At 36.8% G+C, this 20329-nt stretch overlaps 1 protein-coding gene across 1 annotated transcript; it reads left to right on the forward strand.

Moving 5' to 3' along the window:
* Positions 1 to 4813: 4813 nt before the first annotated feature.
* On the forward strand, positions 4814 to 18377 carry LOC132860844 (ethanolamine-phosphate cytidylyltransferase-like). Its single transcript, XM_060892120.1, has 13 exons — positions 4814 to 5140; positions 9587 to 9675; positions 10242 to 10403; positions 11314 to 11384; positions 11640 to 11720; positions 11820 to 11861; positions 13529 to 13667; positions 13767 to 13849; positions 14605 to 14682; positions 14777 to 14842; positions 14962 to 15027; positions 16073 to 16161; positions 17296 to 18377. Exons 1-13 carry the CDS (start codon positions 5019 to 5021, stop codon positions 17408 to 17410), a joined length of 1203 nt encoding a protein of 400 aa, XP_060748103.1. The 5' UTR covers positions 4814 to 5018; the 3' UTR covers positions 17411 to 18377.
* The last annotated feature ends 1952 nt before the right edge of the window (positions 18378 to 20329 follow it).

Consider the following 20329-nt stretch of genomic DNA (forward strand, 5'->3'; position numbering starts at 1 on the left):
TCCATGAAGGAAACTTAACCAACAATTCTTTTAAGTGGCACTTGGGGCTGGTTTAATAAAATGTGGTGACTAATAGCCAGGTTTCATCTGAACTGAATGCAGAACAAAATGACATTTCAAGATTATTCATCCAAAGCATTTCATTACCTGACTCTTGAAGTGACTAATCATATACCTACTTAATTCATTATGTTAAAGCATGACATTCAAACAGTTCAAAGCATTGTAAAGATTGAGTTATACATATTCAGGAGCAAATCACTAGCAAAAAATGACTCCATCTTGGAAAAGCACTGCCAAAGTTTATTCATGGTATATTGTGTTTCTTGTTGTTTTTTTTTTTTTTTTGCTTTTTTTAATGTTTTTTGCTAAGACAAGAATTATCTGTCTGGCTGTGCTGTATATACTGTACTAGGGATGTGCCTTCTGTGTAATTTTATTATATAAATATCTGTAAGAGTTAATGAACAGATGCTTGGTTAACTGCCAGGCTTTTGGTGTTGATGGCAGCTCCCATGATTTCTCTGTTTGTCAGCCTTGCTACAGAGAAATAATGAAAAGAAATGTTTAAAGAAATCACAGTAGATGCTCCATATTTTAGTCTGTAGCATGTTACGTGAGTGCTCTAAGTTCAATTCAAGGTTAGTGGGTAGGAGGAATGTTTGGAAAATGTAATTTTATTCACAAACTATATGATCTATAGTTCAGACTCACAATGTATATTTAATTGCAAAGTTATAATACAATTAAGGTCTTTACATATATTTCCATTTTATATTCAATAGACCAGTGAATGAACGTAATGCAATTGACAACAGTGACCACTGTATATAATATGCGTCACCAAGCAAGACATGCTGTATGTGCAAAATCGTTTCTGCCATACATCCAGTTTGGCCTGATCATTTACCAGCTGCCAAAACACAAGCCGATCTGATCAAGCTGCTAGACCATCTTCACCAGCTGGTAAGTGATTCTCCAGCTTCCTTTTTATTTGACTAAATCGGTTAATACATTTTCAGATTTTCTATTTCCCTTGCTGTATGTTATTTTCTCAATAATAACTTGAAAATTTAAAACCTGTAATGTAGCATTAGTGGTCATTTTTAAAAAACCTCCTGAACTGACAAGCTGCAAAGAGGATCCGCTAGCAGTGTTTAACGTTAATCTTAAATAGGCTTTTAGTAGTAAAAGAGTACATAAGGGTAAAAACTTTCTGAGTCCTCATATACACCATGACAGTACTGCACTCTGCATTAAAACAGTATCTGATATAGCTCTTTTATATATTATTTGACTGACTTTATGTGGGCATACACAAATTATCCAGGTATTTGATTATCTGGGCACATCTCTAATCAACGGACCCCTTAAAAAATGTTTAAGATGTGTGCAAGTAGTTTTTAATTTACAACTCTGAGGACATGCCACTAAAGCTAATATGTTGCCCATATAGTCTTGTAAGCTAAAAAAAATGTAGCTAGATAAATTTGTCTATTATAGACAACTCTTCAATACCAATATAGCCTAAGTACTCTGTTTTGCCAAAGGTTTTGGCACACTCCTCCAAATCATTGAATTCAGGTGTTACAATCACTTCCATGGCTATAGATGTGTAAAATCAAGCACCTAAACATGCAGACTTCTTCTGCAAAGATTTATGAAAGAATGTTTTTTTCTCAGGAGTTCAGTGAATTTAAGAATGGTACCGTGATAGGGTGCCACCTGTGCAATAAGTCCATTATTGAATATTTCCTCAAATATTACTAAATATTTCATGGTCAACTGTTAGTGGTATTATAACAACGTGGAAGCATTTGGGAACGCCACGAAGTGGTAGGCCACATAAAATCACAGAAGTCACCAACTTTTGCAGAATCAATAGCTACAGACCTCCAAACATCGTGTGGCATTCAGATTAGATAAAAAACAGTCTATAGAGAGCTTCATAGAATGGGATTACATGGCCAAGCAGCTACCTCCAAGTGCAATGCAAACCGCTGGATGCAGTGGCGTAAAGCCTGCTGCCACTGGACTCTAGAGCAGTGAAGATGTGTTCTCTGGAGTGACGAATCACGCTTCTCTGTCTGGCAATGGACGAGTCTGGGTTTGGTGGCTGCCAGGAGAACGGTACTTTCCTGACTGCATTGTGCCAAGCGCAAGTTTGGTGGAGGGGGCTTATGGTGTGTGATTGTTTTTCAGGGGTTCGGCTTGACTACTTAGTTCCAGTGACATGAACTCTTAATGCTTTAGCATACCAAGACATTTTGGACAATTACATACTCCCAACTTTGTGGGAACAGTTTGGGGATAGCCTCTTTCTGTTCCAAAATGACTGTGCACCAGTGCACAAAGCAAGGACCATAAAGACATGGATGAGCTAGTTTGGTGTGGAGGTGTGGAGGTATGCCTCAACCTTAGGATGAATTAGAGCAGAGACTGCAAGCCAGGCCTTCTTGTCCTACGTACAGTGTACTTGTCTTACCTCAAAAATGCACTTCTAAAGGAATTCCCATAAAATTCCCATAAGCCTTCCTAGAAGATATTAAGCTGTTATAGCTGCAAAGGGTTGGCCAACTCCATATTAAACCCTACAGATTAAAAATGGGATGTCATTAGCGGACGTCTATCTAGCATTAACTATTTTTTTTTATGTAAATTAGCTTCCTGACTTAAGGCAAGCTATGTCGGTTTGTTTAAGCAATATTAATTAGGCATTTTAGCTAACTAGCAATTTTATTATAATTTCGGATAATATTGAAATGCACAAATTGGAAAAATCTTAACACACACGTAATAGTCACATTAGCCTTCTGCTTGTTTTTTGTGGGGTCTTTGGAAAATTTGACTGCACATGAAAACACACTTCTTGCTCTCTTCGCTAAGGCTTCCATACAAAACCTTTTCATGGAGTTTCAAAAACTTATCATCTAAACTCTTAAAGAACCTCTTTTAAGTGTTTATTAGGGATTGTATGCTTATAGAAACACTACGACTTTCATACTTTGGGTTAAGTCTCCATCTGCTGGTGCGTCAGAAGGAGGCTCTATTCTTTATTCTAGGAAATCTGCTCTATTGAATTCAACATTATTGGGTTGCTATTATACTCAATATGTATTTTAATATTGTTGTGTTTAAAGCACCTTGTGAATGTCTTGCAGGCACAGCACGCTATCTGACGACAAAAATTTGCAGACCACAATATTAAGCATTGTTACATGTATATAAGTGCAAGGTGTTACTGTATATAGAGAAAATGTTGACCTGCCAATAACTATCATTATTGACTGAATCATTAAAGATATAACAGTTATTTTTAAATTCATTTAGATAATCTGAAAGGCCTCTTTTCTAGCCAGTCTCAGTTATTGGCAGGTAATATTTCTTAATATTTAAAGTGAAAATATATCCAAATGAATTTTAGACAATAGTCTTTTAGTTTCATATATATATATATATATATATATATATATATATATATATATATATATATATATATATATATATGAAACTAATATGAAACTTCATATCTATGAAGCTTTTTATACTCCTCATCCTCTACACACATTGTGCCTTACATACATTTTATTTATGTGTATCTTATAGCCTGTATATTTATTCACTGTACACATGTTTACATATATATCTATATATTACATGCTGCACATATGTAAATACAGCATGTAATATATGTATATATATTTTTTTTTATATATATATATATATATATATATATATATATATATATATAGATAGATAGATATATAAATAAATAGATAGATAGATAGATAGATAGATAGATAGATAGATAGATAGATAGATAGATAGATAGATATAGATATATATGTAAACATATGTTTATTGTATTTACCATGCTACAATAAAATTTGTGACTAATGCTCCTACACGTACCCATCATTGCACTTTGTTTGATTTGGTTTGCTGGCCCTCCTTGTATCAGAGGAGAAAAATGCATATGTTGATGTTTATTGCCAAAGCTCTAATAGGTAAACTGCCTTTGTATAACTGTAGTCTTTTATCTTATTGTTCTGGTAGTTATTGTTCTGGTAGTAAAACTAGATCGTCCTTTAAATGACTTTTAACTGTGCCTAGATCATACTCTGAGTTTGGTAAAACTGCCTTTTCTTGTTATGCGCCTAGATTATGGAATGAAATGCAGAGTATTTTGATGCTAGACATGCTCCCATCTTTAAATATGTTTAGAAACCTTTTGGTGTCTCATTTGAAAGAATCATGTTCTTGTTTTACTTAACATTTATATATTTTGTTAGTTCTGAGTGCTCGACAGGACTCTTTTGTATTATTTGTCTTGAAATATTTTTATGTGAAACTTTGTGTGCTGTCATTTTGGCCAGGACTCCCTGATAGAAGAGATTTTTCATCTCAATGGGATTTTTCCTGGTAAAATAAAGGATAAATAAATAAAAATGTACAGCATGTAACATATACATATATAGGTATATATTACAAGCTGTACATTTTTATTTATTTCTAGAAACTAGAAATAGTCATATGAAACTAATAAACTATTGTCTAAAATGTTTATAATGTTTAAAATGTAAATGTGTGATAATTATCAGATACTATTACTTTACTCTACAGTCTATTACTCAGACTGTTATCACGTGATGCTGGAGCCGTCAGTAAATAAGTCTCGATGACAGCTGCGTCCTATCTGGTGTAAAAACCGACCAATGGCGGAGGATTATTTCAGTGTACTGTGTAGTACGGTAGTGTGCACGCGTAATCAGTGCGCTATTGGCTCACTGTTGACTGGAGGCGCTTATCGTACGACTCCGTGTCCGCGTGACGCCATCATCTCCCCGGCAAGAACAGGAGGCGTGGCCGCGCGGCTTCGGAACGTCACTGCCGTAAATGTCGAAAACCCGGCTATCCTGCCAAAAGGACGTACGAGCTATATTACGAGTAAATATTTACCGTCATTAGTAGCAGTAGGCTCGGAACAGAACGCGTAGACATTTCTACACGGTAAGAAGATGATGAAAAACGGACACCATCAGGCGGTAACAGCGGGCGACGAGGCGGAGAGCAAACCGGCGGCAGTCGCCTGCAGTCCCGAGAAGAGGAGACGCGTCGTGAGAGTGTGGTGTGACGGATGGTAAGTTCGCATTATTTCTCTACATTCCCCACATTTACAAAGAGCATTTATAGAGATTTAGAAGCTTTCTTTAGAATGAAACGGTTTAGAGGTTAAATGCGATATTTAAGGAGCCTCGTGATGCGTTTCACTGCGGCACTTCCTTAAGGACCTGCAGTGTTTAAACGCATAAAGATCCGTTATTTTACATTTCTGGTCTTTAGCAGACATCCTCATCCAGAGTGACTTACATTTTTATTTCAATTTGTAAAAAAAAAAAACTGAGCCATTGACAAGAGGTAAAGGTTAATAACCCAGCAAGGGTGGAGAGCTGGGATTCGAACCCATGACCTTCTGATCCGGGGTCCAACGCCTTAACCACTAAGCTAAAATGTTTTCTGCTAAAATTCCAGGATACTGAGGTAGTGATTGCAGTATAAGGAAAACTATCCTCACAGAGAATAAAAACTTTTCCCTTTTGACACTGGGATGCCTAGATGCATACTATAGTATGTAGTGCACCTTTTAAATCATTCAAAATGTTTAAGAACCACTGTAGTACCATAATTATCTATTAGATTAATGCTTAAATGAGTACACGGCATACATCTTTCCAGGGTAAAAGATACACACATGAATTACCTACCACCGCAGTAGTATAGTTTATTACCCTTATTTTCTGAGGGTGTAGGTTACTACATTGCATAGAATAACACCAATTCTTGTAGACATACAAATGAAGTTATTAGGCAACACTTGAGCCCGGTAGCTTCACCTTTACCCCATTTCCGTTAGTCCAAGGATTCACTGTTAAGGTTGGAAAAGTTTCCTAACGAAACAGTAAAGCATGTTCCCTTACACACCAGGAAACACCTGCTCCTCAAAAAACTATTTTATAATCTGTCCAACTCCTTTATATACCCTGATCTATTTTATATACCGTATGGATAGTACATACTGTGTTGACTGTGAGTGCAATCGCACTACAACTAGACTAGAGAACTTTTGTGAATTTTTATGCCACAGGCAAGGCCGAATTGCGTCGTATTTACATGTGCATTGTATTATGCATTGCTTATAGACTGAAATTTACATCGTAATGTTAAATATCAGTCTGCATGGGAAACAAAATACTAGCAAAATGCTTATTAACAAATTGTTACATTATATTGTCGGCATTGAGTTATTACACAGACATTCAGACGAAAGCATATGCAAATTAGTTCAGTTATTGTTATACATTTATATTTTTGTTATACATTTACGTTGTACAAACAGCAGAAGTATCACCTTGGGTGTTCATTCAGCACCAGGGAATTTGCTGTGTTTGTGAATCTGTGTGCTGAGGGATTTCCAGGAGACTTAGTAGAATTTCATGCAAGTCACATTGTCTCTCATCACTAGATCAAGTTTATTTCACTAGTGAGCAAATTCAAGTCACCATACAGCCCATAGTGCATAATATATATTAAAACACATAGAAAAGACATTTTAAATGTGTCATATGTGTGTCTTGCTACATATTTTACAGAGTGGGACTAGATTGAGACTTCCTTTAGATTGTTTGATGTTAATCGTCATTTTTAAAAGCGTGGCTTTTCACTGTCTTGGCCCACAGTGAATACACTAACAAGTGAGCCATTGTTTACAGAAAGTGTTCATGTCACTACAGCCCATGTGGAACTGAATGTCACAGTGCTTGCTTTGAGGGCAGGATGTTCACCTGGGTCTAGTGCATCTGGCTCCTATATGAAAACCAAAAAAAAAGTAGGGAAAATGCTTTGAATTCATGTACATGCCCACCAGGATTATGGAGGCTTTCTCTTGGAGAATTCCAGCCATTTCTCTCTGCCTCCCTTTTGTACATCAGTGGAATGTTGTGGAATTTTTCACATGCCGTAATATTAAAACGGTGGAATCAGCAGAGTAAACGTGGAGAATCAGTATACCTTCAGGACCTGTTGATAATCATTTGGCTCTATTAAAAAAATACACAGTCTTACTCAAAGTTTCATTCAAACAAACCCGTTAACGGTATAATCTATTTTTTACACTTTTTCTAGGTACTGCTCCTTATAATCTGCTGTGTCCTATTCAACTATATTATACAACATAACCGTTATCCATTAACAACAGCGGAAACAACAACAATGTAAAGTAGAACGTACAGTTTTTATAAAAAATGAGATGGTTTTCTTACAGTCATGGTCGTTTGAAATTGTCTAGTAAAGGAGGACACAAAAGAGGATGGCAGGCTAAGAGGAAAAGTCATAGTGTTTGAGAACAAATTTGAAACGGTGTTAAAGAGATAATTATGGAATTACAGTTAATGAAATTTCAAGATTAAGGCAAATTCTTATTAATTATGTATTATCAAGAGACCAAGCTAACCACCGAATCACTGAATTCTCTTGCCACACTTAGTATCAATACCCATACATTATACTAACTATACTAATACTGTGCTTATTTTATTTTTAACTCTATTGTCTTGTGACAGGCTGAACCGTACAAGATGTTTTGATACACAGAGCTTTCAGCACCTGACCACTTCACATGGCATGTGCATTACATAATATCTTTATTTGGGTTCTCGAAACATTCAGGGTCAAAGTCTATATCATTGTGACAGAAAGATCCAGAAGTTCAAAGTCTGCTCGGACTAAACATAACTTTTTCCCGTGCTGACGTAATCAGGTCCGTACAAAGTGCATGATGAGGTGACATTGACATGTTTGTAAGATGGTTAGTAAGATAATCTCCTGTTGCTCAAAATTGGCTTTTCTCCAACTGCGTGATAGTAATTTTGTTCTGGACTGTCACGAGTCCTTTTGAACCTACACTAGAGAATTTGTGAATATAATTTAATCTTATATAAGTAGCTGAGAAACCTAGTGTTCAGATTTTAAGCTATTTGAAGCCATAAACTAATTAATTAGTTTTATCCGTTGCCTGATTATTGTACATAGCTTTCATTGGTCTTTCTGTATGTGATCTGTTTCTTGATTAGTGGAGCACAGAGCTCAGGTGCTGTTTGGGTGTCTGCTAACCAGTTCCATACTTAATATTTCATGGTCTTTCAATGATACTGTTCTGATCATGAACCTTCTTAAAGAAACAGTGGGGCCTTACACTCCATGATATATAAATATACATATAATGTAGTGGATATATATACACACACACAGAATGCCATCCGTAACCAAGCACCAGCTCTATCCACCCCTCCCATTCAGTTCCCGGCCTCTAAACAACTCTTCATATAGAGCTGGATCTGCCATTTGTAGCCTGATCTTTTTTTATTTTTATGTTGATTCACTATCACATGAGCAGAATGACTCCCTCATTACATGCAGGAAGTTTAAAAGGGCACTTAACCAGAAAATGCTAATGTTCTTGCAAAGTGATGAAACCATATAAGAAACAACATCATGAGCTTGTTGTGCAAAGAGTTTTGTAGTGCTTTTGCTAGTGTATCGGATTTGTCAAGATTTATCTTGATAAAGATAACATGCATCCAAATTTATAGCATAGAAATACTTGGCTGGTAAAGTCTCTCAGGTGATGTTCACTCATTGAAGTGAAAGCATTATTTATACCAGTTGTGCTGTATTTATCCAATCACGGTTGTATGGCGCAGCAAATGTATAAATAACCCCGGGTAAAGTGTGAGCAGCATGAAAAGTGAAACAAGATAACCCAGGATTCTGTTTACCCTTATTTACAGTGGCCCAGGCTTTGTCACCAACGCACCAGCCTAAAGATGCTGTAGACCCTCAAGTTCAGAAGAAGGGCAGTGGTTTTCTTTAAGGGCACTGATTTAGTTCAGTTTTCTCTCCAACTCCAAAAAACATGCTTGTGCATGAGTTTGTAAATGTGTGTGTGTGTGTGTGTGAGAGAGAGAGAATGGCATTGAGTGTGTATAAATCATTATATTTTCAATTTTCTCTCTATCTATTTGGTTCTTTATTTATTGTTGTGAAAAGGCAGACATGCAAAGTAAGTGCCATTTTATGGTCTAAACCAGAGTTAAATAAATATACATACTTCATCACTAGCTGTTACTCCGTATGACAGAGTTAAATAAATAAACATACTTCATCACTAGCTGTTACTCCGTATGACAGTTTACGATAATATCTAGAACCCGGTCTAGCTACAGTACTCTGATTAGGCCATCTGTCTAATCTGGAGGGACAGGATCCATGTTTTTAGTAAGTCTTTGTATGTAGATTTCACAGAAGTCCCATTCAGGTATGGCTTGTTACGATGCAAATTCCTTTGAGGGTATACTAATAGCTAAACTAATAGCATTTAGGCTTTGAAGGGCTCTCATTTGTGCAGAATGAATGCATAGTGAATGTCTTTATAGAAGAGCTTTTTAGGTGGCTGTTGGATGGTTTTTGAACCACCTGCCATGTGTGTGTGCTATGGTGGAGTAACTGTCCTTGTATGACTTTCTCTTAGCTATGACATGGTCCATTATGGACATTCAAACCAACTACGACAAGCCAAGTCTATGGGGGATTATCTCATAGTGGGAGTGCATACTGATGGTAAGTGACACAAAACACAACCATTATGTAACCTTCACCTACAGTTGAAATAATAAGTTATCATAACCTGAACTCATGGATGAACCAGTTAAAAAGTTTACATCCGATTGAATCTTAGGATTTGAGCATTTTTATTCCTAATATTCCTAATATTCAAAATGAAAAACTTCATACATACATACATACATACATACATATATGTATATATATTTTGGTTATGTATGTGTGTGTGTGTGTATATATATATATATATATATATATATATATATATATATATATATATATATATATATACACACACACACACACATACATAACCAAAATTCAGTAAAAGTAACAAAATATTGTGTTAACATCTTTACTATCTTTTTCGCTAGCAGTAGCGTAACAGCCTCTAAGACTAAACGAAAACTAAAAAAACCTCAACTAAAATTCTCTTTATCAGTCCCTTCAGGTCCCAACATCACCATAGACTATGACATTTTGTCACAATTTTCCCTTTAATGGCATTATGTCACATGTCCATGCCACACATAAATTCTTATTTTGTCCTCCCTAAACCACAGAAGAGATTTCGAAGCACAAGGGCCCACCTGTCTTCACACAGGCCGAGAGGTACAAGATGGTGCGCGCCATCAAATGGGTGGATGACATAGTGGAGAGTGCACCGTATGTTACCACTCTGGAGACTCTGGACAAGTACAACTGTGACTTCTGTGTACATGGAGGTACACATTATCAATATTGACGTTTGCAGCAGGCTTTACAAACTTCAGCGATTAACATTATAACACATCACTTGGCAACATGCATGTTTGGCTTAAATGACTGTTGGATTCATGAAATCCTTTTAGAACAAGCAGCTGTTAATAGCAGATGAGGTAACCGAACACTATACACATATATAACTACATACTATCCATACTATATGACTATAATACAATATATTGTCTGTATACAGCTGTAGAAAGGACATTTAAGTATTTAATCACACTCTTCGGTGTCACCCAGATGAGGCCGTGTTCCTTTTTGAGTCCTTTCGTTGTTCCTCATAATATCTCAGGGGCTTTTTCCTTGCCATCGTTGCCTTTGGTTTGCTCATTAAGGAGATTGTTATCAGTATCAAAATATCATTAGGGATATTTTTATTCCTGTAAAGCTGCTTTGAGACAATGTTGTTAAAAGCGCTTTACAAATAAAAAATTTAATTACATTGTGATGAACTCAATTTCATCTCAGAAAAGTCAGACAAAGTTGCTCAGATCTTTATGCTAGCTTTCTTGCTGCCTAATATATCCCACTCCTTAGCATTTGTAATGACGTAATCTATGTTATCTGTCTGCTTTTAATGTTATGGCTGATCGGGGGTGTAACTATACAGCATATAGTATGATCTGATCTGAATTTATTTAACAGATTGCATATTTTAATAGATTATTCATCACCAAATGCCACTTAGAATATGTGCGGTTTAACAAAGTTAAACTTAATACACACTCTATCTAAAAATTAACTTTGTTTTAGTAGAGATTTATAAAAAACATCAATTAATTTCCTAAATCATGGTGCAATACAGATTCAGAGAAATTGCAGTCTTGTGTTGGACCCTCATGATTGAACATTTCTCCTTCCATTTAGATGACATCACTCTGACAGTAGACGGAAAGGACACATATGAAGAGGTGAAAAAGTCAGGCAGATACAGGCAAGTGTCAAACTGGTCAGTGGTCATGCTGTGATAACAGTCTAATAACAGTCTAATCCACAGTCTAATCCACTATCACACCGGTTAGTCACGGTGGGTGATCCACATCCATTCGTTCAGTCATTCATCTACAGTAACTGCTTTATCATGGTTGCAATGGATTTAAAGCTTTATCCTGGGAAGACCGGGAATGAGGCTGGAATCCACCTTGATCTTTAACCATCTTGCAGGTGCTGAATAAAATGTCTTTTGCAGAGAGTGTAAGAGGACACAGGGTGTGTCCACCACAGACCTGGTTGGCCGCATGCTCCTGATGACTAAAGCTCATCACAGCAACATAGTGAGTCTCCCTTTATTCTTTGTACCATTCCAGTCTACGTACTTTACTGCTTTATCTACAGCAATGAATAATCGGTCCTGTTTTTGTCTCTCCTTTCAGGGAAGTTCAGATTATCAGCAACACACAGACAACTTTGGAAGGGTGAGTGTGTGGCAGGATTAGAAGAATGGGAAGTCATCTAATGGCATTTTTAATTCTTCCTAATTCTAAAAAGGTATTATGTACAAATGAATTAAATATCACCTGTGAGCCAATGCAGAAGAAAAAACTCTATGGCCGGTCTTACAAATGGGAGGCATTGTTTTGCAGTTAGTATTTTACTTTCAGGTGGACTGGGTACAAGATTTTGCATTTAAGTGTGAGTAACGGTGTCAGTGAGTATGCAGTGTGCCCTGCAGTGGACTATCGTCCTGTTCAGAGTGTATCCAGAGAGTGTAACGGCATTTGTCAGAAAATCATAAAACATATCAAAATCTGCGTGCAACCATCTGGGAAAGGCACATTAATGGGCATGATGATCAGATGTCCACAAAGGTTTGCCTATATAGTGTATATACTGAGTGCACCCCAGGCCTTCTTGCCTGACATCAGAACCTAACCTCAATGAATGCACTTTTGACAGAATCAGCAAATTCCCACAGCCATGCTCTAAAATCTAGTCTAAAGCCTTCCCGGAAGAGTTGAGCTTATGATAAATTTGGGTAAAATAGGAAGATAAAAAAACGTTGATCAGATGTCCACAAACCTTTGGCCATATAATGCCTTTCTAAAAATGACCTTTGCATGTTGTTACCCAAATATCATCAGTTTTACCTTATGAAGTGATTATATGTTGTCTGGGCCTAAAGCTTGACACATAAGGGATTAGCAGATATTTCACATCACATTTGTGTTACTTTGTGTTATGTACAGTATGTGTTTAGACTTCACAGGCCTTTTCATTCTGTGTTGTACCTGTTGCTTTCTAATCCTGTTTTCCCTCTTCCCACTTATCCATTCATCTTTGCATTGTGCTTTCACACGAGAGTGCCAACTTGGCAACTCGTGGCATGGGTTGCAGCTAGAAAGACATAAAGACCACAGCTGTGATTCAGATCGAGCAGTGTTCCCAAACAGGACACCACTGAACTGCTTTAGTTGCTTAAAACTGCCAATTCATTAATAACTCTATAAAGGGAATGAAGAAATCTTTATTAAATCTGTCATCTAGCAATGAGCTTCAGAGCCTTTGACAGTATATTTTCAGTTCTCAGAAATTCTAGAGAATTAGCCTTCCATCAAGGGGGTAAGTAATAAAAAACATGAACTTTTCAGCATTTAAATCACTAAGTAAAAGTGACAAATCTGATTTTCTGGCTTTACGTGACACAGCTCAGTTTTTCTAGAACTGTGTGAAATTTTATTTTGCCATGCAACATGAAACGAGTCAGATCAGAGTCCCTGTGCACATGATAAGTGCATATCACTGTCATTAGACGAAGACAACTTTATTTGTTCATATACATTACAGCACAGTGAAATTATTTTCTTTTGCATATCATAGCTTTTTTTTTGGGGGGGGGGGGGCGCACTGTAGGGGACAGGTGCATTCACCATAAAGAAAGAAATAGATAGATGTTTGTGATACTGTGATATACCTGAGCTGCTTTACAAGAGCACCTCAACTGGGAGGTTAGTTTAAGGAAGAGTGAGATGTAAAGCAAACACTTTACTATATCTTGTAATCATGTTTAATCAACATTAAGCTTCCTTTATATACAGTATGAAGCACAGGAAGTCAATTTACAATTTCATTTTTTATCCTGCAGGGTCCAAAGGGTCACAGTCCCTGGACAGGCGTGTCTCAGTTTCTGCAGACGTCCCAAAAAATCATCCAGTTTGCCTCGGGGAAGGAGCCGCAGCCGGGGGACACCATTATATATGTGGCTGGCGCCTTTGACCTTTTCCGTATCCTAGCAAACTCACAAGATCCATGCACACTTGAGCCGATATTACTTTTATCTTTTCATTTTGAAACATGGTTAAGTTTGACTTAACTTTCTTCAGATATTGGCCATGTGGATTTTTTGGAGGCAGTTTACAAGCTTTCGGACAAGCCATACGTTATTGTCGGATTACATTTTGATCAGGTGACTTCATAGCATTTTAATGCTTACTGGCAGTAAAGCATTAAATATTACAACACAGCAAGGTTGAAATCTCTGAATTATCTGATTATTTGAATCTGATAAATTATCTGAATTTACTATATTTTATATTGCTATCTATTGCTTTAAAATGAGCGTTTCAAATTCAAAGAACAGTTGCTTGATCTTATACATTATCATTTCTTTAGTAACAGTTAATCCACAGTATGACACATAATAAGACTAATAATTATTTTATTTTTAAAAAAGTTTTCCAGCATGGGCAAGTCTTCAAGAAATAAAAATATAAAAACAGGAACTAAACTGTTTTGGGGAAGTTCATAGCATTAAATGTGTAATAATATGAATATCTCATTTATAGCCTATTATTATACATTAATTATGGTATACAATGGAATGCTATATTTTATTTTATATATATATTGATGGCCGCCTTGTGTGTGGAGCATGCATGTTCTCCCCGTGCCTCGGGGGTTTCCTCCGGGTACTCCGGTTTCCTCCCCCGGTCCAAAGACATGCATGGTAGGTTGATTGGCATCTCTGGAAAATTGTCCCTAGTGTGTGATTGCGTGAGTGAATGAGTGTGTGTGTGTGTGTGTTCCCTGCGATGGGTTGGCACTCCGTCCAGGGTGTATCCTGCCTTGATGCCCGATGACGCCTGAGATAGGCACAGACCCGAGGTAGTTCGGATAAGCGGTAGAAGATGAATGAATGAATATTTATTCATTTCATTTTAGGAGGTGAATCGCTACAAAGGAAAGAATTATCCCATCATGAACATCCATGAGCGAACACTGAGTGTTCTGGCCTGTCGGGTAAGTCTTGTTGAGGCTAGCTACAGTATGTCCCATTGAATATAACTAAAAGCACAAGTTTTTGTATGTACTGTAATTGTTTGCCTTTTTGCAGTATGTCTCAGAGGTGGTCATTGGAGCTCCATACACAGTTACAAAGGATTTGCTAGACCATTTTAAGGTACGAGTCAAGTATTTCTGAGGGAAGAAAATTTTTAAATGATAAATGCTTTGCAGTCACTGCTTTCATTGTTGTATCTGTTTGGGTTTGATGATATTCCTAATCCTTTCACTGTGCAGGTGGATCTTGTTTGTCATGGAAAGACTGAAGTGTTTCCAGACCGAGATGGCTCAGACCCCTATGCTGTGAGTACTTGAAACCTAAACAACAGTTGATTTGACCTTTTTCACCACATTTCATCACTGCCGACTCCAAAGATAACCCAGTCAGACACAGCCTTCAGTAAGATGAGGTGTGTAAAGTCAGCCACCAGGTGCTTCCATTTTACCAACTGCTCATTCAGGAAAATAATATGGTTGAGCAAAGGACTGTTTAGAGAAGGTGCTGTATGCAGTAAAAAAAAAAAAAGAATACAAATATCTAATTATCCATCAGCCAATCATGTGGCAGACGTTATGCATTTGGGCTGCTTTGAGTGTTTCAGTAACTGATGATCTCCTGGGATGTTCACACAAAACAGTCTACAAAAAAAAAAAAACACTGACTGTGTGACACTTTTGTGCATTGAAATGCATTGTTGATATGAGAGATCAGAGGAGAATATTCAGTTTGTTTTGAGATTCCAGGTATGATATAGTAACTCATATAGTAGGGCTGTGGTGGCTCAGTGATTAAGGTGTTGGACTACTGAGCAGAAGGCTGTGAGTTCTTCTCCCAGGATCTCCAAGCTGCCACAGCTGGGCTCCTGAGCAAGGCACCTGCTCTTTGTCTAGCTGTCCAATTTTAGTGCAACCAGATGTTTCATCCTGCAGACACTCCACCCCCAGGATGTTTCTTGTTTTTCGCACCAATCTGTGTAAACTCAAAAAACTGTTATGTGTGCAATTCCTAGGACATCTTACACCAACAACCATGCCAATGTTAAAGTCACAGAGATTACACTGTTTCCCCCTTCTGATGTCTGATGTGAACATTAACAGGAGCTTGTGATCTATATCTGCAAGAAGTGAATGCATTGAGCAACTGCATAAATGAGCCAGTGTACAGGAGTTCCTAATAAACTGGACGGTGCACATACTTATAATACTGTCCACGCTTTACTTAAATCAGGTCTAATATTTCCATTAGAGCAGAGTGTTACACTGTATTTTATTGCACAGTGTGTCACTATGCGTATCTTTAACTGTAGTTTTTTTTTTATATGGATGTGTGTATTGACTTGCTGTACAGGTACCTATGAGGAAAGGTATACTGCGGATTGTGGATAGTAGAAACACTCTCACCACCGATGACATTGTGCAGAGGATAATAAAAAACAGGTGGGCTTTTTTCTTCTTTTTTTTATTTTTTATTCCCAGTATGTGCTTGACTGAGAAATGCTGCAACGTAGACACACAGTGATGAAGACGTTATTATACCGAACTTTATGTCAATGTGTTCATGGTGCTCTGTGATGGTGCACTGTATGTCCTCGCATCCAGGGTTTACTCGAAAATGATTGTACACCCTGTAACTTCATATTTCTTGGTAATCCTACTTTTACTAAGACAAAGATTTAAAATCTTCACTTGAGGTGATGCAACTTTGTTCATGTGTTTATTTGGCTTCATGGAAAGTCTCCTTAGAAATGTCAATAAAATAAGGAAATGAAATGTATACACTATATAAACTATAAGTTTGTGGACACCTGACCATTACTCCTCTATGTATTTGCTGTTTCTCAGTCACAGTGCCCCTGTGCACAAAGTAAGATCTATGAAGACATGATTTACTCCAAGACTGGAGTAGAAGAACTCAAATATTGTGCACAGACCCCTGACCTCAACCCTAATGAACATCTTTGGGATGAATTGGATCAGTGACTAAACCCCAAACCTACACTAATATCTACGTTCTTGTGGCTAAACGAGCAAATCCCCACAATCACGCTCCAAACTCTAGACCAAAGCCATCCAAGGAGAGTGGAAGTTACTATTCTAAAGCAAAGGGGGGTTTGAAAAAACATACTTGTTACAGTTCAGTTCAAATGGGCATATTTTGTCCTGTTGTGTAAATGTATACACCTCCTCATCATCTGGGCAGCATTTTAGACCTTTTTTAAAAAACATCATAAAGTAAATACTTTTCTTTTAATGTATTGTTTATTTATTATTCTTTTTTCTTATTTGTTGCCTTTTTTAAGTAATTCTGGGGGATTTTACATTTGAAAGCATTTTAAAAACGAATAAGAATTTTCAAAAGTTTCACATAAAACAATAACAAAACAAAACAAACAAAATAGTCTTTAAACACTGAGTAATTATTGTGGAATAATATTTAACAGCAATACCAGACCATGCCTAATGGACATCAGTTCACGGTGTAACACGAATGAGACAAGGCTTTGATAGTCCTGCTTTTGGGTAGTTATTTCTTTTACAAACATTAACAAAGCAAACTTTTGCATCTGCCAGGCTGCTGTTCGAGGCCAGAAACCAGAAGAAGGAGGCGAAGGAGATGGCAATGATCCAAGCCATGAAGCGGCGGGAGGAGGAAAAGGCTAAAGAGAGATCTCAGGCTGTGCTATAGAGAAGCTGGTATTCATGTGTAAACTCTGACTCCAAAACCTCACCATGCCCTTTCTGCAGATGTGTCCTCATACAAGTTAATTACACAATCATTTTAACATTGCCTTTGTAAATCTGTCTGCTCCCTGTAACCATTCCTCTGTGTTAAAACCGTAAAAAAGGTCTAAAAATACTTTATATGAACACTACATGAAGCCTTGTCAGAAGGGATTTTTATTGTTTTAATGTTTGGGAGATTTTTTATTAATGGTGGCATTCCTGCATGAACTGTACATGAGTTTTAGCATGTGAGACAATATGAATCAAGCTGAATTCATGTTAATAAGAACGTCTTCTCAGTGGTACTTGTGTCTGTTAAGGTGTTGGAGCGAGAAGGTGTGTGTGTGTGTGTGTGTGTGTGTGAGAGAGAGAGAGAGAGATCAGAATGTTTGTGATCCTCAAAGGCACTCCGGATTTAGTGTTACACCTTTCACTCTAAATCTGTCATCACACCACTTACATTATATTGTAAATATGTATTTTATGTAACATGTACCTAATATAATAGAGCTCTTTATTTGTCTAAGTAATTATTTAAATAATAATTACTCTGCATGGATAACTGTAAGATTATTCAAATGATCGTTCGAATGGTTATTTAATTCCATCTCGTTTATAATGGCACATAAACCTGAAGACTGTACATCATGTCTGAGAATGGCTTTGTTGTCTTTTACCAATTGTCTTTTTTAAATACTTCACTTTTTTCTTTTCCCCCCCCACACATAGATCTAATCTAAGACAAAAAAGGCATCAAAATTGTCCCAGAGTGTTATTTTTAAATACATTTATAATTAATTATTTACATAGTAAAGTGTGTCACTGCTGTGGATGATATATAGCTATAATATTCTGCTAACTTGGGCCATTTCCAAAGCTAATTTCAGGAGTTGATGGATTTTTCTCCTATAATAAATGATTAATGTATATGTTTCTGTTTCTTTTTCCTAAAAAAAAAAAGCTGGTCACTATTTAGTGTATTTTTTGTGTAGGTATGACTGAAAGCACAGTGCAGTTTGAAGGCCGCATGCTGTATGACAGTAGAGTCCAATCATATCTGGAAAGGGATGATGTGAATGCAGGACACCCTTAGTTTATAAGGAATAGTTTATAATCCCCGAAAACATCTGGTGCTCATTTACTTATGCCAACTTGTTGCAGCTTTTCAGATTAATAAAAGCAGTTGGTATAATACTAAATGATTTGCATTTACTTTTGCCCCTCTAAAAACAACTGGGAAGTGAAATGAGTACATACAGTATGTTAATAATATGGGGAAAGGTTAAATGAGCTTTCAACCTCAGCAGAAGCAGAAAAGGCTGTTGGGGGAAAAGGGCTAAACCTTACTCTAGCTCTTACACCTTTGCTCTGCTCGTCTAGCACTCAATTTTGTATGGTCAGGCCACTCATATTGTCCTCAGCTTGATATAAGGGAGAGTGGGACAACCTGAAACATAAAATAGTATCTGATGTTCACAGCATTTTTTTTCCCTTTCAAATTATATATATGTATGTATATATATATATATATATATATATATATATATATATATATATATATAATATGTATATAAGCATATGTATGTCTGGTACAAACATAATTTTGTTTTATAACTAAAACATTTTCATTATTTATCCAGACAGAAGAATAGTGAACATGTAACTTTTGAGGGGAAAATGACCAGATTACATCTTAAAATACTCTTACAGTTTAATCTGATTTAATAATAAATTAAAAAAAAAAAGTTTATTTATTTATTAATACATTATATATTTTAAAAAAGCTTATAGTAAAGCAAAGTTATTTTATTTATTTATTTATTTATTTATTGCTAATTATCTGTCTGTGTAGGCTATCTTTGAATGAATTAGTTCAGGTATGCATGATTTGTTTGACTGTTTTTCTCTCCTCCTTTGGACACAACTCAAAGTACATAGCAGATGCTGTCTAAAGGTTCAGGGCTTAATACCTTGAACATAAGTTCCTTCTGATCTTCTCTTGATGTTCCTTCTGAACTTGCTCATGATTAGACTAACCAGCAGAAGACTTCTCCGTCTCTCCTGCTTCCCTATTTTTGTGTTATAAATCTCTGGTGCATGAGGATAGCTACATACAGTAAAGTTCCTAGCCTCAGCTCTTATCGACTTGCCCCTCGTTACTTATGTCCTGCAGATTACATCCCTATCTTATTTTCTTTTCCTGTTTCTCGTACTGCAGTAAATAAAAGTATTAAAAATGGAATAGTGTGAATTTACAAGACCAACATGTTCACAACTGAGATTCAGACTAATCAACTCTGCAGCCTAGAGCAGCATTGAGAGAATATATAAACTTAGAACTGAGAGATTATAGAATAAAGGGTTACTTAATTTCCCTTTTTAAAATGAATATTTAAACATTCATGCATTCATTCATCTTCTACCGCTTATCCGAACTACCTCGGGTCACGGGGAGCCTGTGCCTATCTCAGGCGTCATTGGGCATCAAGGCAGGATACACCCTGGACGGAGTGCCAACCCATCACAGGGCACACACACACACACACTCTCATTCACTCACGCAATCACACACTACGGACAATTTTCCAGAGATGCCAATCAACCTACCATGCATGTCTTTGGACCGGGGGAGGAAACCGGAGTACCCGGAGGAAACCCCCGAGGCACGGGGAGAACATGCAAACTCCACACACACAAGGTGGAGGCGGGAATCGAACCCCGACCCTGGAGGTGTGAGGCGAACGTGCTAACCACTAAGCCACCGTGCCCCCCTAATATTTAAACACAAAGCTCAAAATTGCTAAAAAAAAAAAAAAAAAAAAAAAAAAAAAAAAAAAAAAAAAAAAAAAAAAAAAAATCAGTGTAAAACTTTACTTTTGCT

This window comes from Tachysurus vachellii, chromosome 18 (genome assembly GCF_030014155.1).
Source record: "Tachysurus vachellii isolate PV-2020 chromosome 18, HZAU_Pvac_v1, whole genome shotgun sequence".
Lineage (NCBI taxonomy): Eukaryota > Metazoa > Chordata > Actinopteri > Siluriformes > Bagridae > Tachysurus > Tachysurus vachellii.

Bases quoted from the DNA above. Each gene is read 5' to 3' on its own strand.
- LOC132860844 (XM_060892120.1), top strand. From the start codon at position 5,019: ATGATGAAAAACGGACACCATCAGGCGGTAACAGCGGGCGACGAGGCG. The intron at 13,668-13,766 runs GTATCCTAGCAA...AACTTTCTTCAG, and splicing joins TGGCGCCTTTGACCTTTTCC to ATATTGGCCATGTGGATTTT. The intron at 14,843-14,961 runs GTACGAGTCAAG...TTCACTGTGCAG, and splicing joins ATTTGCTAGACCATTTTAAG to GTGGATCTTGTTTGTCATGG.